General features: G+C 44.3%; 1 protein-coding gene across 1 annotated transcript in view; it reads right to left on the minus strand.

The window, feature by feature from the left end:
• Nucleotides 1–14,950: 14,950 nt before the first annotated feature.
• The window catches only part of LOC137384523 (protein HEATR9-like), a 218,387-nt gene continuing 208,512 nt past the window's right edge, over nucleotides 14,951–24,825 (minus strand). Inside the window, exons 15-16 of the mRNA XM_068058661.1 lie at nucleotides 23,020–23,111; nucleotides 14,951–16,300 (exon numbers count right to left, since the gene is read on the minus strand). Coding sequence (XP_067914762.1) covers nucleotides 16,219–16,300; nucleotides 23,020–23,111 — 174 coding nt within the window. The 3' untranslated portion in view covers nucleotides 14,951–16,218. The remainder of the gene's footprint in view (nucleotides 16,301–23,019; nucleotides 23,112–24,825) is intronic.

Genomic DNA, 24,825 nt, shown 5'->3' on the forward strand with positions numbered 1-24,825 from the left:
TACCTCAAGGGTTTTAACTGAGGTAGAAAAGGGGTATTCAGTCTGCGAAAGGCATCTGTTGGCCATCTTTTGGGCGGTGAAGTACTTTGCCTTGTCTACCAGAACCTGTTCAGTATCTCTGACCACCCACCGCACTCTGACTGGGTTATTACTGGAGGGGTGTATAAAGGAGGGAACAGTGTCCAGCAGTATCTAGCAAGGTGGATGTTGTTGCTAGGGGACATGGATTTGAAGGTTAAGGCACTCCCTCAGCCTCGGTTAGCTGCTAACCTCACACTTGCACAGTCGAAATGCTGTGGGATAATAGTGGTGGATTTAAAGCCGGGGTGCACCCAAAGGGGAGAGACATCTATGTGGATGGTTCTAGCTTTGTGGAGAAAGGGGAACAGTTTGGTATTTATGACCCGGAAAGAGGTGTAGAAATGGCCATTAAATTAACCACACTCAGCACACAGCAGGCCGACCTAGCAGCTGTCATTTATGTTATAATCCTCAGAAATTTCCTATTTTCACATCTAAATCATTAATGTACACTACAAACAGCAACGGTCCCAGCATCGATCCCTGTAGTACACCACTGGTCACAGGCTTCCACTCGCAAAAACAACCCTCAACCATCACCCTCTGCCTCCTGCCATTAAGCCAATTTTGGATTCAATTTGCCAAATTGCCCTGGATCCCATGGATCTTGACAGTGGATTGGAACCAGTACTCCAATTCTACAGCGGATACTTATCAAGGAGGAAAAGAGAGTTAGTCAATGATAGAGCCACATTTAATATGGTAACTTCATTAGTGAATAGTTTGAATTTGATCTCTCTGGAGGTAGAGAAGCAAAACTTTAAGGGGAAAATTAAGGACATTTTGATCAGAAAAAATATCAACCAGGACTCTGAGCTAAAAGCAGATCACACTGTGACAGTCCACCTGGTAATGATGGTGCAACAATTGGAAACTCATGCTCGGACGATCAATAAACTCATCCGGGAGGATACAAATGTTTCTGATCAGGCTGCCTGGAATGATATTTGAGTTATGGATGGTTCCCGGTTGGTAGAGCAGGCCCGTAACAACCTAAGGCAAATTTACAAAGGGGAAGTACCCTCATGGATTACCAACAGTCATTTGGAAACATTGACTAAATATGAAACAACATCACTGTGTGCCAACTCAGAGGTTTGGTACAGGTATATCCTGTACAGATAGATTGTATAAAGGAAAGTGTTAAGGTGATGGGATTAGAAACATAGAATAATAGGAGCAGGAGTAGGCCATTCGGCCCTTCGAGCCTGCCCCGCCATTCAATATAATCATGGCTGATCATCCAAACGCAGTACCCTGTTCCCGCTTTCTCCCCGTATCCCTTGATCCCATTAGCCCTAAGAACTATATCTAACGTCTTTCTTGAATATATTTAATGATTTGGCCTCAATTGCTTTCCGTGGTAGAGAATTTCACAGGTTCACCACTCTCTGGGTGAAGAAATCTCTCCTCATCTCAGTCCTAAATGGTTTACCCCTTATCCTTGGACTGTGACCCCTGGTCCTGGACTCCCCTGCCATCGGGAACATCCTTCCTGCATCTAGTCTGTCCAGTCCTGTTAGAATTTTGTAGGTTTCTATGAGATTCCCTCTCATTCTTCTAAACTCTAGTGAATACAAGCCTAATCGACCCAATCTCTCTTCATATGTCAGTCCTGCCATCCCAGAAATCAGTCTGGTGAACCTTCGCTGCACTCCCTCCAAGGCAAGAACATCCTTCCTCAGATAAGGAGACCAAAAACTGCACACAATATTCAAGGTGTGGTCTCACCAAGGCCTTGTATAATTGCAGCAAGACATCCTTGCTCCTGTACTCGAATCCTCTCGCTATGAAGGCCAACACACCATTTGCCTTCTTTACTGCCTGCTGCACCTGCATGCTTACTTTCAGTGATTGGATGCACCAAGACTCCCAGGTCTCTTTGCACCTTCCCCTTTCCCAATCTGTCGCCATTCAGATAATAGTCTACCTTCCTGTTTTTGCCACCAAAGTGGGTAACCTCACATTTATCCACATTATACTGCATCTGCCATGTATTTGCCCACTCACTCAACCTGTCCAAATCACACTGCAGCTTCTCTGCATCCTCCTCACAGCTCACACTCCCACCCAGCCTTGTGTCATCTGTAAATTTGGATATATTACATTTAATTCCCTCATCTATATCATTAATATATATTGTGAATAGCTGGGGTCCTAGCACTGATCCCTGCGGTACCCCACTAGTCACTGCCTGCCACTTGGAAAAAGACTCGTTTATTCCTACTCTTTGTTTCCTGTCTGCCAACCAGTTCTCTATCCATGTCAGTACCTTACCCCCAATCCCATGCGCTTTAATTTTGCATGCTAATCGCTTATGTTGGACCTTATCGAAAGCCTTCTGAAAGTCCAAGTACACCACATCCACTTGTTCTCCCTTATCTATTCTACTAGTTACATCCTCAAAAAGTTCCAGTAGATTTGTCAAGCATGATTTCCCTTTCGTAAATCCATGTTGACTTTGTCCGATCCTGTCATTGTTTTCCAAGTGCTCTGCTATTACATTTTTATAATGGACTCTAGCATTTTCCCTACTACTGACGTCAGGCTAACCGGTCTATAATTCCCTGTTTTCTCTCTGCCTCCTTTTTTAAACAATGGGGTTACATTAGCTACCCTCCAATCTATAGGAACTGTTCCAGAGTCTATAGAATATTGAAAAATGACCAGCAATGCATCCACTATTTCTAGGGTCACTTCCTTAAGTACTCTGGGATGTAGATTATCAGGCCCTGGGGATTTATCGGCCTTCAATCCCATCAATTTCCCCAACACCATTTCCCTACTAATACTGATTTCATATAGTTCCTCCTTCTCACTAGACCCTATGCCCCCAACATTTCTGGGAGGTAATTTGTGTCCTGTTTTAATGTTCCCCATTATAAATTCCCCCGTTTCTGACTGTAAGGGACCCACATTTGTCTTCACTAATCTTTTTGTCTTCACATATCTATAGAAGCTTTTACAGTCAGTTTTTATGTTTTCTGCAAGCTTACTCTCATATTCCCCTTCTTAATCAATCCCTTTGTCCTCTTTTGCTGAATTCGAAACTGCTCCCAATCCTCATGTTTGTTGCTTGTTCTGGCCATTTTATATTTCTCCTCCTTGGATCTAATACTATCCCTAATTTCTTTTGTAAGCCACGGTTGAGCCACCTTTCCTGTTTTATTTTTGCGCCAGAAAGGAATGAACAATTGTTTTAATTCATTCATATACTCTTTGAATGCTAGCCATTGCCTATCCACTGTCAACCCTTTGAGTAACATTCCCAATCTATCATAGCCAACTCACACCTCATACCTTCATAGTTTCCTTTATTTAGATTCAGAACCCTAGTCTCGGAATCAACTCTCTCACTCTCCATCTTATTCAAGAATTCTATCATGTTATGTTCGGACTTCCCAAGGGGTCTTGCACAACAAGATTGTTAACTAATCCTTTCTCATTACACAATACCCAGCCTAGGATGGCCTGTAGTCTAGTTGGTTCCTCAACGTATTGGTCCAAAAAACCATCACGTACATACTCCAGGAATTCCTCCTCTACAGTATTATTGCTAATTTGGTTTGCCCAATCTATATGTAGATTAAAGTCACCCATCATTACAGATGCATCCTTATTGCATGCATCTCTAATTTCCTGTTTAATGTCATCCTCTGCATCACCACTACTGTTTGGGGGTCTATATACAATCCCCACCAATGTTTTCTGCCCCTTGGTGTTTCTTAGCTCCACCCATACAGATTCCACATCAGGATTCTCTGAGCTAATATCCTTCCTCACTATTGTATTGATTTCCTCCTTTACTAACAACGCTACTCCATCTCCTTTCCTTTTTGCCTGTCCTTCCTAAATATTGAATACCCCTGGATGTTCAGTTCCCATCCTTGGTCACCCTGCAGCCATGTCTCTGTAATCGCAACGATATCGTATCCATTTACATCTATCTGCGCGGTTAATTCACCTACCTTATTGCGAATACTCCGCGCATTGAGACACAATGCCTTTAGGCTTGTCTTTTTAACATCTTAGTCACCTTAGCATTATTTCGCACTATGACCCTATTTGTTTCTTGCCCTTGATTTCTATGCCTTCCACTTTTGCCTTTTTGTTTCCTGTCTTTCACTTGTATCCTTGTTTCCTCCTCCTCAGCCTCCCCGCTCAGGTTCCCATCCCCCTAACATTCTAGTTTAAATCCTCCCCAACAACACTGGCAAATGCCCCCGCGAGGACATCGGTTCCGGTCCTGCCTGGGTGTAACCCATCCCGCTTCCCCAGAACCAGTCCCGATGTCCCGGGAATTTAAATCCCTCCCTCCTGCACCAGTTCTCCAGCCACGCATTCATCTGGTCTATTCTCCTGTTCCTATACTCACTAACACGTGGCACTGGAAGTAATCCTGAGATTACTACCTTTGAGGTCCTGCTTTTTAATTTAGCTCCTAACTCCTTAAATTCATCTTGCAGGACCTCATCCCTTTTTCTACCTATGTCGTTGGTACCGACATTTACCACGACCCAAGGTCCTGCAGCCGCTCCAAGACATCCTTGACCCTCGCACCAGGGAGGCAACATACCATCCTGGAGTCTCGTTTGCGGCCACAGAAACACCTGTCTGTTCCCCGTACAATAGAATCTCCTATTACTATGGCTCTCCCAGTCTTTTCCTCCCCTCCTGTGCAGCAGAGCCATCCGTCGTGCCACAAATTTGGCTGTTGCTGCTTTCCCCTGGGAGGCCATCCCCCCAACAGTAATCAAAGTGATGTTTAGTTTAGTTTAGAGATACAGCACTGAAACAGGCCCTTTGGCCCACCGAGTCTGTGCCGACCATCAACCACCCATTTATACTAATCCTACACTAATCCCATATTCCTACCACATCCCCACCTGTCCCTATATATTTCCCTACCACCTATCTATACTAGGGGCAATTTATAATAGCCAATTAACCTATCAACCTGCAAGTCTTTGGAATGTGGGAGGAAACCCACGCAGACACAGGGAGAACTTGCAAACTCCGCACAGGCAGTACCCAGAATCGAACCCGGGTCCCTGGAGCTGTGAGGCTGCAGTGCTAACCACTGCGCCACTGTGCCGCCCATATATATATCTGTTTGAGATGGGGATGGCCACAGGGGATTCCTGCACTACCTGCCTGCACCTATTACTCCACCTGATGGTAACCCATCCCTTTTCTGCCTCTGCAGCCATTGTTTGCGGTGTGACCACCTCTCTAAACATGCTATCCACAACATCCTCAGCATCGTGGATATTCCACAGTGAATCCATCCGCAGCTCCAACTGCGCAATGTGGTCAGCCATTTAGCTGCAGCTGGACACAATTCCTGCACGCATGGTCACCAGGGACACTTAGCCATGACTTAGCCATGGATTAAGCTCCTTAGTTACTTCCTTTAATTTAGAGTACTAATTACGCTAGGGACCTTATTCCACTCCAAACACTACCTACTACACACTAAAGTCCCTACCTTTACTTTTACTTCAGCTACTCAAAGTAGTATAAAAGGGTAGAAATACCCACCTGTTACTATTTACCAATCAGCTGCCTCCCCTTGCAATGCGTCACTTTATGAACTGTGACGTCAGTCGTGGAACCCACTCGTTGTCTCTGTGAGAGTGTGTGAGGTTATGCCTCTTTTAAGCTAAAGACTTGCAGGTTGATAGGTAAATTGGCCATTGTAAATTGCCCATAGTAGAGGTAGGTGGTAGGGGAATTGAGGGAAGGTGGGGATGTGGTAGGAATATGGGATTAATGTAGGATTAGTATAAATGGGTGGTTGATGGTCGGCACAGACTCGCTGGGCTGAAGGGCCTGTTTCAGTGCTGTATCTCTAAATAAACAAAATATAAATAAGCCACTGGAACTCCCACTCGCCGGCGCTTGTCCCCTCACAGGTCCGCCTCGATATTACTTTCCAGTAATACTGCTTGGGATGACACCACTTCCGATATCTAGGGTCAAGAATATTGAGGTTATAGAAGGGGATAACCATGTAGAGTATCATGATATCTTAGTATGCAGTGAATTTGGGTGATTAGATAATGGGAACCTGTCTGGAGGGTTGTAACACTTAGAAACATAGAAAATAGGAACAGGGGTGGGGCATTCGGCCCATTGAGCCTGCTCCACCATTCATTATGATCATGGCTGATCATCCAACTCAGCAACCAGTTCCTGCTTTCGCCCCCATATCCTTTGATCCCTTTAAACCCAAGAGCTATATCTAACTCCTTGAAAACATACAATGTTTTGGCTTCAACTACTTTCTGTGGTAGCGAATTTCACAGGCTCACCACTCTCTGGGTGAAGAAATTTCTCCTCATCTCAGTCCTGAATCGTTTACCCCGTATCCTTAGACTATGATCCCTGGTTCTAGACTCCCCCACCATCGGGAACTTGAAGGGGTAAAGTGGTGTGTCCCTATCGGATGGAAAAGCATGGTCAGTTGACCTGTGGGTTTAACATCACGGAAGTAAATTGTACCAAAGAGATAGTGAAGGCGATCTTTAAGCCTACTCAGGTAGCCTATGTCAGGGAGGGAGAGTATTGTGTTAGCACAAACAGGAAATGTTATCAGTATGGGTCGAACTTGAAATGCCCAGTAACCCTACGAATATTTTGTTTTACTCCTGAGAGACCTGTGAGGGTTGGGGAAAGGGAGTTGGTGAATATTTACAGTCATAACAGCACTGAAGTTAAAGCCCAGGATACTAGTAAAGGGGAGTTGCGGAAGTATGTGGAAAGATTTGGTGATGATACTCCCCCACTACCAGAACATCTAGTTGAGCTGTGACAATAGATTGATAAATCCCAGAAAATATATTATCAATTACAACAGACAAATAATGAGATCCTGTAGGAAATCCAGACCATTAAACAACGGTTGTGGTGGGATATGTTATGGAACTGGGGATGTCCACCCTTGGATACAAATCATCTCTCATGTGTTAGTTGTTCTGCAGTTGATTATTGTCATATATCTATTGTGTGATTTATGTCACCAATGTAGAGGTAGAAAGCTGAAGCAATGGGCTAAAAGCCTATGTGCAGAGCAAGAAAAGTTTATGTGAGTGTTGTTATGACCACATGAGAACGGTGTCTCTGGGTCTGTTATTGTCTTCACCTGGTCTTATCACTTTTGTGAATCCTTGTTTACAGCTTTCCAATTATAAGGCAAAGAAATGAGCACAAAGAGGCTTTCTTTGGTTTAAAGAAGAAAGATGAAATTTATTAAACTCTAATATGGTTAATGCCTAAGGATATACGACGTGCCCAAGCTAGCATGTACATGTGATACATACATGCAAATAGGGACAGAAAAGAGCAGAAGAAAAGATAAGTCAAATAGTTTGAGGCAATATCTTGTTACTGTGCTTCGCTGTAGTCCTTGATTGAAGATATGGTCTTGCATTTCGTTGGGGCCCAGTATTCTTCTTAAACCTTGTTCACATAGGAGACTTTTCTCTCTTTGAGCTTACGTGTCTTCAATGGTTTCTGAAGCTGGTGAGAGCGAGATGAGGGCGGACAGGAGAGGTCTTATCAAACCAGGAGCCAGGAGCTGTCTCAATTCAAAATCTGCTTTTCCAGTTTAAAACTCCCCTAGTTGGCCAGCGTGTTGGTCACGTGACTGACTGGTTTGACCAGGTCTCTTCTATGTTTTGGGGCAGGGAAGGTTCCCTTTGTTTCCACATTGTCTGGTACTATGCAAATGTCTTTCCAGTCAGGGGCTTGGAATTTTTAAGTTTTAATGTTTATGTGGCAAAATAATGTGTGCTTCAGTCTTGGCAGGTGGGGGGCGGGGGGGGAGGGTTTGCCTGACATATCCACACCCAGGGGAATGAAATGCGATTTGAAAAAAAACGGCACATTTCATCACAGAGTTTGAGGGAAATATAAGAATGAGAAAGAAAAACCATGCATTTCTCTCATTCATTTCCATTCATTCATCAATCTTAAAGCTTATTAAAAAATGGTCTTTTCTGGGTGCTAAGGCTGCTTTAATTTTCCCTTTTTTTCTCGGAAGAGTTTTTAGTTTAGTTTAGAGATACAGCACTGAAACAGGCCCTTTGGCCCACCGAGTCTGTGCCAACCATCAACCACCCGTTTATACTAATCCTACACTAATCCCATATTCCTACCATATCCCCACCTGTCCTTATATTCCCCTACCACCTCCCTATATGAGGGGCAATTTATAATGGCCAATTTACCTACCAACCTGCAAGTCTTTTTGGCTGTGGGAGGAAACCAGAGCACCCAGAGAAAACCCATGCAGACACAGGGAGAACTTGCAAATGCCACACAGGCAGTACCCAGAATTGAACCCGGGTCGCTAGAGCTGTGAGGCTGCGGTGCGAATCACTGCGCCACTGTGCCGCCCTAGTGGGCGGATCTATCCTGAACTCTCTGAGTCATGCAAAGACTTTTGGCTTCAGGGGAGGGGTGGTTCCCTTTTCCTCTTACTGTGGGGGAGGAGTTTTTGTTACTCTCCCCTTTGTTCTCTAGGACACTCCTACTTACAGTTATTTGTGCAGACTTGACTGCCGTCTCCTGTGATGCTTCGACTGAGTGAGGCATCACCCTCATGGTTTCTGTGCCCCCTAGAGGTCTCTCTTTGTCTCTGCAGGTTCCTGTAAATGCTGTTAGCAATTCTGGTGGGGTGCTTCTGGAGTCTACATTTACACAGGAGGATGTGGGGTCTAACTTTTCACATTTTTCGGGGTTGCTTGACCAGACAGTAGGGTCTTTCATCCAGGATTTTTCCTGGACTTTCTTGAACCTGCCCTCTTGGTCACTTTTTCCCCTTCTCTTTCTAAACTCTTGACAGCCATGTCCCTGCCTCGGCGGGAGTCCCTTACAGTTCCCCAGCCCCCTGCTGGAGGGTCCTCCTAACACCAGTACAGGACTTAGGGGTGTACGTTTCACTGTAGGTTGGGGTTTCCCCTCAACCTGGCACATCTGGCAACTCCTACAGTACTCCACCACATCTTTGTGGAGTTTTGGCCAATCAAACTGCTGTCTTATGCGGGCTTTGGTCTTTCATATACCGGCATGTACAGCTACTGTAGTCTCGTGGGCCTTTCTTAATATTTCTCTCGGGTACCTCTGTGGCACCACTAACTGGTGATCTACTGTCCACTCCTTGCTCTCAGGTCTGTGAGGAGAACTCCATTTCCCCATCAGTACTCCATTCTTTAAATAGTAGCAGTCAGGGACTCCCTCTGCTTCACTTTCAGACTGGACAGCCTGTGCTAACTCTTGCAATACTGGGTCGGCTCACTGAGCCTCAGCTCGGGAAAATCCATTTAATTCATTCCCTGGGTTTCCTAACTTTCCAAAGAAAGTCTCAGACAGACAGACCTCATGGTCATCTGCCTGCAGTGTCAATTCAGTCTCCTCTGGGGGAGCTGGTTTGATCATGGCCTGATCAACTACACATTCAGGGGAACTGCAGGGGTCCGTCTCCTGCCACAGCCCTGTCTCTCTGACCTCCTGCGGTCTTTTTATCACTACTGGGGGGCTACCACCTTCACCCCCACCAGATCATTACCTAGGAGCAGGTCAACCCCGTCCACAGGCAAACTAGGGACAATCCCCATGGTCACCGGTCCCGAAACTAGGTCACACTCTAGGTGCACCCGGTGTACAGGCACAGGCATACACTGCTCTCCAATACCATTCACCACCATTCTGTATTCACTGCACTCTCTGGGGAAAAGGTCAGGCCTTTTCCCAGTAAAAGGGATCTAGTGGCCCCTGTGTCCCTGAGAATCACTGTGGGCTTGCTGGCCCCACTTGAGGGATATGGGTTTACTTTCCCTTCAAATACAAAACCCTGATAACCTTCTGGAATCCTATTAACTTTTCCTGCACTGGCTTTAATAAGCTTCCTGGGTTGCACTCTTACTGCAGTTAAAGGCACAGCTTGTTCTGTGTTTTCCATCAGGGCCTCGTCTTCACAGAGTGGGTGCGCCCTGATTAACCCTACTGGTTTCCCCGTTAGTTTCCAGTAGTCAGCTTTTAAATGCCCTGCCTTATTACAATGGAAGCACACCGATCTCCAGGTCTCACTCTTCTCACAGCACCTTCCTTTTTGGCTGGAGGAGGGCCCCCTGTGTCTCCTGATTTCTTTTCTCTTTCAGGACTGCCTGGGTGGCTATCACCTTCCCACCATTCGTCCTTTTCGGATTTGTGGGGATGATCAGGAAAGGTTCCCCCCTGGGAAACCGACTTATAAGTTAAAGTAAACTCATCGGCCAGAATGGCTGCTTGCCGGGCTCCCTGAACCTGCTGCTCCTCGACATGAGTTTTTATTGAGAATGGGAGAGAGTTTTTAAATTCCTCTAACAGGATTACTTCTCTGAGAGTCTCATAGCTAAGCTGCATTTTTAAAGCCCTCAGCCACTGGTCAAAAGCCAGCTGCTTACTTCTTTCAAACGCCAGATAAGTTTGATTAGCTTGCTTTTTGAGGGTTCTAAACTTTTGGCGGTAGGCTTCGGGTACTAATTTGTATGCCCCGAGGATAGCATTTTTGGTCAGTTCATAATTTGATGAACTCTAATCTGGCAGCAAGGAATAAACCTCATGGGCTTTTCCAGTTAGTTTGCTTTGCAGTAAAAAGAGACCAGGTCTCAGTTGGCCATTTTAGCTGCCTTCCCAGTTCCTCAAAAGACACGAAAAACGCTTCCACATCTTCCTCATTGAATTTTGGAATTAATTGAGTGAGTTTTAGCAATTCTGTACCCAACCCTGAATTCTGCTCCTCCATATTTGGCTATGCTTTTGCTAGGGTTACTCTGTCGCCCCCTAGCTAACTCAAGCCGCCTTAACTCTCTTTCTTCGCATTCCTTCCGGAATATTCTTTCTCTCTCTCCTGCCTTTCATTTTCTTCATGTTCCTTTTGGAAGGCCCTCTCTTTCTCCTTCTCCTGCCTCTCACTTTTTCCTCTAATTCAAGTTTCCTTTGTTGCAACTGTATCTTTGCTAGCAGTACCCTGTCTGGGTCTACTTCTAACACAGCTTCTTCAGATTCAAGGGAAAAATGGTTGGCCACTAGACAGACTTAGGAGTTCAGACTTCCTAGCCTTGTCACGTACAGTGATCCCACACTGCTCAGCCATTTTCCTCAACTCCTCCATAGACAGTGCTTTTAACTTATCCCAGGTTACTTCACCCTGGCTTGAAGAGCTGCTAGTTTCAGTTGCAGACATGTTAGTATTCGATCACACACAACCACAAGAAAACCTGTATTGATATTGTGCTTTTTTTGCTTGGGAACAATTTGGCTTCGCACTTCCAATTTCATTCATTTGTCTGTGGTAAAATCCCAGATGATTACCCAATTTCTGTTCTGACCAGGTGAGAAAGGTGTCTAAGGGTTTATTACTATCTTCACCTGGTGTTATGTAACAGGGTATTTTTTAACACACTGTGTTTTCAGCTCTCCTTTTGTGAATCCTTGTTTACAGCTTTCCAATTATAAGGCAAAGAAATGAACACAAAGAGGCTTTCTTTGGTTTAAAGAAGAAAGATGAAATTTATTAAAACTTAAACTCTAATACGGTTAACGCCTAAGGATATACGACGTGCCCAAGCTAGCATGTACATGTGATACATACATGCAAATAGGGACAGAAAAGAGCAGAAGAAAAGATAAGTCAAATAGATTAGATTAGATTAGAGATACAGCACTGAAACAGGCCCTTCGGCCCACCGAGTCTGTGCCGACCATCAACCACCCATTTATACTAATCCTACACTAATTCCATATTCCTACCAAACATCCCCACCTGTCCCTATATTTCCCTACCACCTACCTATACTAGTGACAATTTATAATGGCCAATTTACCTATCAACCTGCAAGTCTTTTTGGCTTGTGGGAGGAAACCGGAGCACCCAGAGAAAACCCACGCAGACACAGGGAGAACTTGCAAACTCCACACAGGCAGTACCCAGAATCGAACCCGGGTCCCTGGAGCTGTGAGGCTGCAGTGCTAACCACTGCGCCACTGTGCCGCCCATAGTTTGAGGCAATATCTTGTTAATGTTTCTTGAGCTCGCTGTAGTCCTTGATTGAAGATATGGTCTTGCATTTCGTTGGGGCCCAGTATTCTTCTTAAACCTTGTTCACATAGGAGACTTTTCTCTCTTTGAGCTTACGTGTCTTCAATGGTTTCTGAAGCTGGTGAGAGCGAGATGAGGGCAGACAGGAGAGGTCTTATCAAACCAGGAGCCAGGAGCTGTCTCAATTCAAAATCTGCTTTTCCAGTTTAAAACACCCCTAGTTGGCCAGCAGTTGGTCATGTGACTGACTGCTTTGACCAGGTCTCTTCTGTGTATTTGGACGGGGACTGGTTCCCTTTGTTTCCACATTGCCTGGTACTATGCAAATGTCTTTCCAGTCAGGGGCTTGCAATGTTTAAATTTTAATGTTCATGTGGCGAAATAATGTGTGCCTCAGTCTAGGCAGGTGGAGGGTTCGCCTAACAGTTTGGTAATGTTCCCAGAAATCAAAGTTATACATTTAAAGCATGGATGCTGTAAGCCAATACATTGTTTACCTTAGTTGTATTAATCAGTCTTAACCTTGTAAGCCATGCTTTTATTTCTTTCATATTAATGAATGTAAACTGGTTGTGGTGGAGTCCTGTGGGCAGAGGTTGTCTCATGGTGGTCAGAAGACATGGAGGGAAGGACATCAGGATGAAAGGACAAGAATTCTGACCGAAGACACCATTCACTGTGGTTCATATTAGACTTTTAAAAACTAAAAGACAATGCAAGTGAACCAGGACCCCCACAGATACACACACAGACAGACAAATCAGGCATCGCCACTGATGTGGTAGCCTGGGTTGTTACATCAAACAGCTTGTCTGCAACCACACTCAGGGATACTGGCCTTTTGAATTAGAAACATAGAAAAATAGGAGCAGGAGTAGGCCATTCGGCCCTTCGAGCCTGCTCCGCCATTCAATATGATCATGGCTGATCATCCAAACTCAGTAACTTGTTCCCACTTTCTCCCTGTATCCCTTGATCCCATTAGCCCTAAGAACTATATCTAACTCTTTCTATGTGTGTGTGAATAGTTTCCTTCTTGCCTTATCAAGACACAGATATCACATCCATGGGTGGTATGCACTAAGACCCACCCCCCACACTGAGCGCAGGATATGACCACAAGCAGGTGGTCTTGCATAGCTAGGCCCTGAAACCCAATTGGATGACCCAATTCAAAACATTACCTTATATGCCAAGGGCCAGGGTCAGGAAGCTGTATAAAGCTACAGCCCTCAAGGACATTGTTAATGCAGTAGTTAGAGTGGCCTGGTTAGCCATTTCCCAGTCGCACTTGGAAATCTGTCGAAGGACTGACCACCTGAGATTCCTAAGCAACCTGCGTCATTTTGAGTATGTACTATTGCTTAGAGATTTATTAAAGACGTATCACATTTAGTGAAACAGTATCCAAGTTGTTGTGTGCCATTGATATCAAGAGTAAAGACAAGAACCTTTAGACCAGAGAGGGGGTCTTACAAACTCAAGAATGTCAACACCATCCAGGACAAAGCAGCCCGCTTGATTGGCATCCCATCTACAAACATTCACTCCCTCCACCACCGACGCACAGTGGCAGCAGTGTGTACCGTCTACAAGATGCACTGCAGCAATGCACCAAGGCTCCTTAGACAGCACCTTCCAAACCCGCGACCTCTACCAACTAGAAGGACAAGGGCAGCAGAAGCATGGGAACATCACCACCTACAAGTTCCCTCCAAGTCACACATCATCCTAACTTAGGACTATATCGCTGTTCCTTTTCTGGGTCAAAATCCTGGAACTCTCTTCCTAACAGCACTGTGGGTGTACCTACCCCACATGGACTGCAGTAGTTCAAGAAGGCAGTTCAACCCCACCTTCTCAAGGGCAATTAGGGATGGGCAATAATTGTTGGCCTAGCCACCAACGACCACATCCCATGAATGAATTGATAAAAAAGGGAATGCAGGTCAAAAACACCCTTAATTATGTTCCGAACAAGACCAATTAAGGCAATAGGATACTTGGATAATAAGTCCAGAAAGTTTATTGGAAGTAAAATTATACTTAACAAACTTAGGAAAATAACTTTGCAGCTCTGGCAGGTGCACTTCCTGGTCGAGTATTGGTCACAGAAAGACACGAAGGTCCTCTTCTCTCTTTCCAGTCTCGATCCCTCGCCACATGGAGAATTTCATTGTCTGTCAGTCTGTAGTTATACCTCTGAAGTCTTCTATTGTTTCTGTTCACTGAAACCTTATAAGAATCTTGTTTTTAACCCTTTTCTGACCATCACGCCCCCTGGCAGTCAGAGGCGAGCTTTAAGTTCTGATGTAAGGTCACAGACCTGAAACGTTAACTCTATTGCTCTCTCCACTGATACTGCCAGACCTGCTGTGTATTTCCAGTACTTTTTTTTTCAGAGATACAGTACTGAAACAGGCCCTTCGGCCCACCGAGTCTGTGCCGACCAACAACCACCCATTTATACTAATCCTACACTAATCCCATATTCCCTACCACCTACCTACACTAGGGGCAATTTACAATGGCCAATTTACCTATCACCTGCAAGTCTTTGGCTGTGGGAGGAAACCGGAGCACCCGACGAAAACCCACGCGGTCACAGGGAGAACTTGCAAACTCCGCACAGGCAGTACCCAGTTGTTTTTATTAGCCTGATAATTGGCTCTAGCTGTTACTAGCTTAATTAGATTGTTTTTTAATTACAACTTCGAATTGAAGTAAGACACCTGGACAAGATGGGCAAAGAAGAATTCATGAACTTCAAGGTCCCAGACACTTTGGCTGAAATACCGTCTCTTCTGCACAGAATTTCACTCATTCTCAAGAGATACCATCTGATTAATATTGCCTGTGCAGACTTCCCAGCCTTGAATTAACACAGGGTTACTTGGAGCTGGTAATGCCTCATTTAACACAGATGGCCAGGCTTGTTGGCTACAGCAGACTACAGACAAATTAAATGTTTAAACTTATATATTAGCTGATTAATCAACAATGCAACTTAATCAAGGTTCTAGGATTAATTGTGACTGATTGGCATAAAATATAAGATATAACTGACTCCTTTAACAAATGTGTTGGTAAAGTAAATAATAAAACTATTTCGAACCACCCTAAAACTAAGCACAGGGATACAAGCCTAGTCTATACAACCTGTTTTCGTAATTTAACCATTTTAGCCCTGATATTACTGATGTGAATCTGCATTGCACCCTCTGCAAGATCAATATATCTTTCCAGAGGTTTTGGTGTACAGAACTGAACGCTGTACTCTAGATGGGGTCTAACTGGAGCTTTATATAACTGTAACATAACTTCCACCCCTTTGTATCCCAGCCCCTTTGAGATAAAGGCCAACATTTCATGAGCCTTTCAAATTATTTTCATACCTGCCCACTCGTTTTTAGCGTTTTCTGTACTTTCCGTGGTTCCTCCACATTTCCTACCTACTCACTATTCAGAAAAATCCATCTTTCTTGCTTCCAAAATGGATGATTCACACTTTCCCCCATAAACTCCTTCTGCCACAGTTTTATCCACTCACTTAATCAAATGTATAATCATTTCCCACTGCCTTCAGAAGAGGAGTAAACAGGGGTAAATGAAGCTATCTCGAACAGAACACCATCAATATTTCGCTAGTACGCCTCCTGAATCTGTGGTTGGAATCCCAAGAACCAGATGGAGACTGAATGGATCTGGATTTCTGAAGTAGAGATGTAACTGTGTGTGCACAAAGACAAGTGCTGAAATAGAGAAGATGCTATTAGGGATGTTACCACAACCAGAAAGGGCACTTATCCTGTTTTAATATCAATATTGTAAACTTCAGGTTTGTTTTGCTCTGAGAACCAAGCCAGGCTAGGCCAAGCCAACTCAAGTGTGAAATGCAATGTAGCACCGTTTCTAATATAGAATTTGGGGAAGCCAATGTAATACCTCAGAATGCCAGTGTAGTGTCGCAGGGTGCCCTTGTATTGTCTCAGGGTGCCAGTGTAATGTCTCGGGGTGCCAGTGTAATGTCTCGGGGTGCCAGTTTATCTCTCCTAGTTGAAGTGCTGGGATAGAAAAGTTGCTGGCCGATAACTTCTTGTGTGTTCAAGGCTCCTCATTGCTTTATGGGCCTCCCTGTAATAAGAGAAACAGTGGATTATTTATGTATTAGAAATGAGAATAAAGTAATAATTTTGAATTTTAGATCGAAACTATAGATTCTGGTTTTCCAAACACTTGTCAGATACCCGGTGGATCAAAGGAAGATCTTGACGTAAAGGCCCCCTTGAAACAGAGTTCAGGCCTTGATAGAAGGGCTCCCATTAACACCAAGTTTGAATCCTGGTCCAGTCTAATGCTGGAAACACTTTAGCTGTCTGATTATAATTATCTTCATTGTTCTCCTTGCATCGAGGTGGTAAAAATGTAACAGTGTGACTCTGTTCCAGGAACAGCACAAATGCAGAATCTCACTCTCGCTGTTCCCAGTCACAGTATCATAGGACAGAACAGTCTGCGCAGAAAGACAGCTCCCAACAACAAAAGGTCACTGAGGGACAATGGTTAAAGAGATACTTGGGGCAGTTGAATAGAAGGTACATTTAAAAAAAAAATTTTTGAGATGAGGGCAGCAAGGTTCATTCCCAGTTGCCCTAAGAGGGAGGAGAGACAATATAAAATAAAGGGTGGAAATCAAAAGGGGGTGCAGGAGCAGAGGGACATGAGGGTATATGTGCACAAATTGTTGAAGGTTGCAGGGCAGGTTGAGAAAGTGGTTAAAAAGGCATATAGGATCCTGGACTTTATTAATAGAAGCATAGGGTACAAAAGCAAGGAAGTTATGGTGAAGATTTATAAAACACTGGTTCAACTTCAACTGGAGTATTGTGTCCAGTTCTGGGAACCACACTTTACAAAGGATATGAAGACATTAGAGACAGTGCAGAAAAGATTCACAAGAGAAGCTTCAGTTGTTTGGATAGATTGGAGAAGCAGAGGCTGTTCTCCTTGGAGAAGAGAAGATGAAGCGGAGATTTGATGGAGGGGTCTGGACAGAGTAGATGGAGAGAAACTGTTCCCTTTGTCAAAAGGATCCGGAACTAGAGGTCACTGATTAGCAAGAGCAATGACAACATGAGGAGAAACTTTTTTATGCAGCGAGTGGTTAGGATCTGGAATAACTGCTCGAGAGTGTGGTGGAGGCAGATTCAATCATGGCTTTCAAAAGAGAATTGGATAATTATCTGAAGAGAAAATATTTGTAGGGCTATGGGGTATGCTGTATGATTGCCTTTAAGAGTGATGTCCCTTTAAGATGTTAGTATGCTAATGAGCTAAGTACCAGGACACAGTCATGTGACTCAGAGCCAGAGCCACTCTGCAACTGTAACACCTAGAGGTAAGTTCTATAAATAGTTAGCTCTGTGCTGTATATAATAGTGTCGCTGTAAATAAACCTATTTGAGATCTTCAACCAACTGAATTCCACGTATCTCATTTACGTTGCAAAAGACAACATAACAAGAACTCATTACATGGTGGCAGTTGTGGTAGAAACCAAAGTCTAAGCTTGAAGAGCACAGAGAATAAAACGACTTTCCTACAGCCACAAGAGAGGAAAGTTGAAAAATAACTGGCCCAAACAGGGAAAGATGAAAACACTTACCTCAAGCTGTAGAAGACAGAGCACTAAATGACAGGTTGCAAATTAATCTCTGCAATTGGGTGAGTCATTCTCCCAACTGTCCAGGAATCCCCATTGAAAAAAAGCTTTGAGGTGTTTGCAACTTTGATTTTTTTAGGCTCAATAAAAGAATAAAACAGGGAAAAGCCAATCCCTATCTCAGGCTGATCAATTGTTTTAAAAAGCCCCCCTCCCAGGCTGATTGGAGTCAGCACCATGACAGGAGGCGCCCGACAACAAAGTGTGAAGGAATCCTCCATTCACGCAGCTCACAGCTGAAGCTTAAAAAAAAAAATCAAACTACTCGGGTGGGAAGACCTTTTATTCATTCAGCCCGAGCTTTTTAAAAATCCCATAAAACTACTCAACTAAGAAGAATTGCCTATTGAACGGCTGTATAAGCAAACTCTAACAGAGAGAAAAAAGCACTTGAAAAGCCTATTGCACAGCTGTGTTAGCAGACAAATAACAGTGCTGGAAGCAAGATAAATAGACAAGCACTGCTGAACACCTGCTCCTGTCAATCAAAGCAGCCAAGAGAGTTTCTTTTAAAGGGAAAGCAATACAGAATCACAGAATAAGTCATAAAACAAGTTTTAACACAAAAGAGCAGCAGAAAAATGGATACCAAATTTCCCAGCATGAACTGGCAGGCCATGGATATACTACTTGAGTTCCAACTTTCCAAACAAAGAACACAGTTATGCTTTGCTGACCAAGTGACAGTAGAATTAGAAAAACAGGCTGTAAAAATACTGATAGCAGCTGGAAATGAGGGATTACACAGAATCAATACGTCTGTCTTATCTGACGAGGACCAGAAAGATCCCACAAAGATATGGAAAGTGTTGGAAGATCAACTCCGATTGAGAGTGAATTTTCGAATTCACCGCCTGGAATTGATGTCCTACAGGCAACAGCACAGGAATCAATAGTTGCCGTAGTAAGGGCAATGAATGTGATGTCTCAGAAACTGAGCTGTCAGACCGAATAATGGAACTAGTGATTGTATCAACACCCATTGAAGCATTTCAGAAAGACCTCTTGGAGAAAAAGACAGATCACAGCATTGATGCACTGCTGGAAGATGGCAGGAAATAAGAAGCTATTGTAGCTGGACAACAGCACTTGCAAGCACGAAGTGCAGCCAACAGTATCGGTAAGATAACCAGGTCAAAAAGAGTAAGCAAGCTGTATGGTAAGTGGATTTCGTGACCCGTGCAAAGTGTGCGGTGCAAAAGGACACTGGGCCAGCCTATGCAAGAAGTCTGGCTCCAAAGACACAGCCAGAAGTCACAGCAGGGCACAGACAAACAGACAACAGGCAGTGAAACAGACCTGAGACAAGATTCAGAGAGAAGTAATTCTCAGACAGAAGACGAACAAGCGTTTCACATTATCAACATGATATGTCAGGTTCAGAAAGTCAAACAACTGGAAGCTTTTGCCACCATTAACATCACATGCCCAAAGAAAGCTGGCAAACATACACTCAGGGTTAAGAGTGGCACCGGCACTAGTGTAAATATCCTACCAGTCCGAATCCTGAAGGATATGTACCAGAGTCATTGGAAATCTATGATATCACCGACAACTGCCAAGTTATCTGCATACAACAGGTCACCCATCCCTTACAGTGACATATTAACAATGCAATGGCAAGTCGACATAGAAACCAAAAACATTCTACCTAGTAGACACAAGCGGACCAGCAGTGACAGGACTACCAGTGTGTAAGGACCTCAATATCTTAACTATCCACGACAGCATTGCCAAGGGGAAATCCCCAAGGACTGGAATCTGCTCGCAGACTCTGAACAGCATCAAACAGTGCAGTCTGGAAACCCAGCAACAGCACAACTATGCTGCACCTTCACTTCTGTGCTCTGGAGAACCACCAGCATCATAACGAGCCAGAATGGACAGGTATCTCCATGAGGCCAAGTATTCCTCCCCCAACAAGTCCTCAACCTTGAGTCCCAAGCTTTCAGACACGGAGGGTGAGGAGAGGCGAAGGACACACAATGTCCTGAGGAGGCAGAGGATGAATGAGTTGAAGCATTGTATATTGGCTCTTCAAGATGAGATGCCGATACTTACCAAGAATGACAATCCTCAAAAGTGGTCATCTTGAGAAAAGCAACAGAATATATTAGTAGTCTGAAGACTGAATGCAGAGGGGGAGAATCTGCAGCAACAGATGAGATGCGAATTCCCCGAGCAAGAGTTGTCAAACCACTGAGATGATATATGGAATCATGAGCCTGTATATTTGTAAATTTCATAATCTCTATACCTGTGTAAATAATTTTGATGTTATCTAATGTGTTGTGCTTTTATTTTTAGCATATGAGACTTATCTTTGGAAGGAAGGGAATGTTGTCTGATTGCCTTTAAGAGTGATGTCGCTTGAAGATTTTAGTATGCTAATGAGCTAAGTACTAGGATGCAGTCATGTGACTCAGAGCCAGAGCCACTCTGCAACTGTAACATCTAGAGGCAAGTTCTGTAAATAGTTAGCTCTGTACTGTATATAATAGTGCAGTTGTAAGTAAACCTGTTTTGAAATCTTCAACCAACTATACTCCAGGCATTTCATTTATGTTGCATCAGACAGCATAAAAAGCTTCTCATTACAGGGCAAAGGTGGTGGACAGGGACTAGCTGAGTTGCTCTTGCAGAGAGCCGGCACGAATATGACAGGCCAAATGGCCTCCTTCTGTGCTGTAAGCATTCTATGATTCCATGACATTAACAGCCAACCACTTCGTGTGAGACTGGAGTCACATATTAGTCACATTTGGGGCAATGATGAACTAGTTGGATTTTTAAAACAACAGAAGATGTACATTTCTGTAGAGCCTTTCATGTCATCAAGATGTGTCCAAGTGGTTCACTTTTGAAGTGTAATTGCTGTTGTAATGTAGCATACAGTACAGTAAAGTCCCACAAACAGCAATTTGATCAGCTGTATTTAGTAACATTGTTTAGATAAATATTGGCTAGGACACCAGGTAGAACGTCCCTGCTTTTTTTTTTTAAAGTAATGCTGTGGGATCTTTTCCTTCCACCCAAGAAAGCAGATAGGGCCTCAGTTTAACATCTCAGTTGAAAGATGGCATCTCTGACTCCCTCAGTCCTGGAGTGTCAGCCTAGATTTTGTACTCAAGCCTCTGGAGAGTGGTTTGAACCTACAGCCTTCTAACTTGAGGAGAGTTTGCTACCAACTAGGCCACAAACCCAATAGCTTCTCATGGTCATTTTGTGATGTCAGCACTGAGTTCAATTTCAATACTTCCCATGTTGGGATTTGAACTCACGACCTCTGGGTTGCAATCATACCATAAGAACTAGGCTACGATACCCACTGTTAGAAAATAAATGTACTTCTGCATTTTGCATTAGGCATTGGCATAGGCATTGAGGGTAAGTGAAGTTAGCTTGAGACGGTCACATAGGGTGCGACATCAAACCAGCTAGAAAATGGGAAACAATGTCCTTGAGCCCGAACCACACGACCAGAAGGATGTGGAGGCTTTGGAGAGGGTACAGAAGAGGTTTACCAGGATGTTGCCTGGTCTGGAAGGCATTAGCTATGAGGAGAGGTTGGATAAACTCGAATTGTTTTCACTGGAACGACGGAGGTTGAGGGGCAACATGATAGAGGTTTACAAAGTTATGAGCGGCATGGACAGAGTGGATAGTCAGAAGCTTTTTCCCAGGGTGGAAGAGTCAGTTACTAGGGGACATAGGTTTAAGGTGCGAGGGACAAAGTTTAGAGGGGATGTGCGAGGCATGTTCTTTACACAGAGGGTGGTGAGTGCCTGGAACTTGCTGCTGGGGGAGGTGGTGGAAGCAGGTACAACAGCGACGTTTAAGAGGCATCTTGACAAATACATGAATAGGATGGGAATAGAGGGATACGGACCCCGGAAGTGCAGAAGGTTTTAGTTTAGACAGGCATCAAGATCGGCGCAGGCTTGGAGGGCCGAATGGCCTGTTCCTGTGCTGTACTGTTCTTTGTTCTTTTATAAAGGTTAAGCAACAGAGGAGTAATAGAAATTAGTAGACAAAGAAATAAATAAATGCAGTCTACAACCTTGAGAAAGCTCAGCTAAGAATGAAACCTTTGTAGTAAGTGTACATCCAGTCCTGTGTTGTGAATGGGAAGCCATTGCACCACAACCAGTTAAACAAGGCAATAATGAGAATGATTGTTATAAAGAAAGAGGCAGATTAGTTCACTGGCACTTGGAGAGAGCTGGATTTAGACTGTGACAGGTGTCCCAAGTTATGATTATGCAATGGATAGCAAGCTCATCGCTTGTCAAATAATTACATTCTAATCTAAAAATGTCATGCTTCAGTTAAGTTGAAATGGACCAGGGACCTAATTATACACTGAGTTAATCGTCTTAGATCAGCGGACATACCATCTGGTGTGCGCAACACCCACAGAGCGCTGGCACAATTTATGGTGGCATGTGAATTTGCCCAACATGACTTCTAATCTTAGCCTGGGAACTACGAACAGTCATTAGGGCCTTTCCTGACCAATGCTTAGTGCCTGTTGTGCAACTCATAATGGCTGGTTTAGGAGCAGCAGTTCACCAACGGTCTGTCTTAATATTGATTGATGCAGGGCATTGATGGGCAAAAGGGAGGGAAGGAGGCATATCTTAAAGGTGAAACAGGCTTTTTTATTTTAGTTCAAACTTATAATATTTTCTATCTTTCTCCCCTCCTGAAATTGCCAATCATGCTGGGAGCCCTCTGCTGCTTGCAAAGTGGCCATACTCTACATGTGAGCCTAGATAATGAGTGGTGGTACATGACAGTCAAGCCTGAAAGTCCCTGAAAAATGTACCCAGGTACTGTCCAGCAGAGCAGCTAGCTTGGGAGTGGAGACCTGAGCTGATTTCTCCACTCTCTAAGTAAGAGAATGGAGGTAACCCTGGCTGAGTTCCCCAACGGACTATTTCACCTTTAAGATATGCCTCCTTCCCTCCCTTTTGCCCACCAATGCCCTGCATCAATCAATATTAAGACAGTCCGTTTGCATTTACCAGGAACCGAGCTCAGGGTCTCATTCACTGCATTTAAAAGCTAAGCTGAATTGAGTTGTGTCCTTCTCCTGTATGTCACCCTTTTGCTCTTTCCCCTACAGTACCTGGCAAGTGGTCCCTCTCCAAGCTGTCGATTCAGCAGGCTGCGTTTCACACGCACATCATTCAGATGCAGCCGAGCAAACGTCCGTATTATCTGTAAGCAATAGGACACAATGTGGAATTCAGGCACCAGCTGCAGGAGGGCAGGACAGAATGAGCATGCAGAATCAAAACAAATAAAAGTTAAAGAATATATCCAACAGCATGTCAGAGAGCTTGTCTTTTCATTTATATAAAAGCAAAATACTGCGGATGCTGGAAATCTGAAACAAAAACAAGAAATGCTGGATTCACTCAGCAGGTCTGGCAGCATCTGTGGAAAGAGAAGCAGAGTTAACGTTTCGGGTCAGTGACCCTTCTTCGGAACTGACAAATATTAGAAAAGTCACAGATTATAAACAAGTGAGGTGGGGGTGGGGCAAGAGATAACAAAGGAGAAGGTGCAGATTGGACCAGGCCACATAGCTGACCAAAAGGTCACGGAGCAAAGGCAAACAATATGTTAATGGTGTGTTGAAAGACAAAGCATTAGTACAGATTAGGTGTGAATATACTGAATATAGAACAGCAGCAAGTGCAAACCTGAAGAAAAACAACCTGAAAAAAACAGTGGGTAAGCAAACTGAACAAACTAAGATGAAATGAAATAAATGCAAAAAAAGATAGTAAAAAAATGTAAAAAGGAATGCAAAAAAAAAAAAAGGAAGAAAAAATAACTAAAAATGAAAGCAAAGTGGGGGGCTGTCATGCTCTGAAATTATTGAACTCAATGTTCAGTCCGGCAGGCTGTAGTGTGCCTAATTGGTAGATGAGATGCTGTTCCTCGAGCTTGCGTTGATGTTCACTGGAACACTGCAGCAATCCCAGGACAGAGATGTGAGCATGAGAGCAGGGGGGAGTGTTGAAATGGCAAGCAACCGGAAGCTCAGGGTCCTGCTTGCGGACTGAGCGGAGATGTTCCGCAAAGCGGTCACCCAGTCTGCGCTTGGTCTCCCCAATGTAGAGGAGACCACACTGTGAGCAGCGAATACAGTATACTACATTGAAAGAAGTACAAGTAAATCGCTGCTTCACCTGAAAGGAGTGTTTGGGGCCTGGGATAGTGAGGAGAGAGGAGGTAAATGGGCAGGTATTACACCTCCTGCGATTGCAAGGGAAGGTGCCCTGGGACGGGGACGAGGTGGTGGGGGTAATGGAGGAGTGGACCAGGGTGTCGCGGAGGGAATGATCCCTTCGGAATGCTGACAGGGGAAGGGAGGGGAAGATGTGACTGGTAGTGGCATCACGCTGGAGGTGGCGGAAATGGCGGAGGATGATCCTTTGGATATGGAGGCTGGTGGGATGAAAAGTGAGGACAAGGGGAACCCTGTCATGGTTCTGGGAGGGAGGGGAAGGGGTGAGGGTAGAGGTGCGGGGAATGGGTCGGACACGGTTGAGGGCCCTGTCAACCACAGTGGGGGGAAATCCTCGGTTGAGGAAAAAGGAGGTCATATCAGAAGCACCGTCATGGAAGGTAGCATCATCAGAGCAGATGCGTCGGAGACGGAGAAACTGGGAGAATGGAATGGAGTCCTTACAGGAGGTAGGGTGTGAAGAAGTGTAGTCGAGGTAGCTGTGGGAGTCAGTGGGCTTATAATGGATATTGGTAGACAGCCTATCCCCAGAGATGGAGACAGAGAAGTCGAGGAAGGGAAGGGAAGTGTCAGAGATGGACCATGTAAAGGTGAGAGAAGGGTGGAAATTGGAAGTAAAGTTGATAAAGTTTTCTAGTTCGGGGCGGGAGCAGGAAACGGCACCGATACAGTCAT

The sequence above is a fragment of the Heterodontus francisci genome, chromosome 26, assembly GCF_036365525.1.
Source record: "Heterodontus francisci isolate sHetFra1 chromosome 26, sHetFra1.hap1, whole genome shotgun sequence".
NCBI classification, from domain to species: Eukaryota; Metazoa; Chordata; class Chondrichthyes; order Heterodontiformes; family Heterodontidae; genus Heterodontus; species Heterodontus francisci.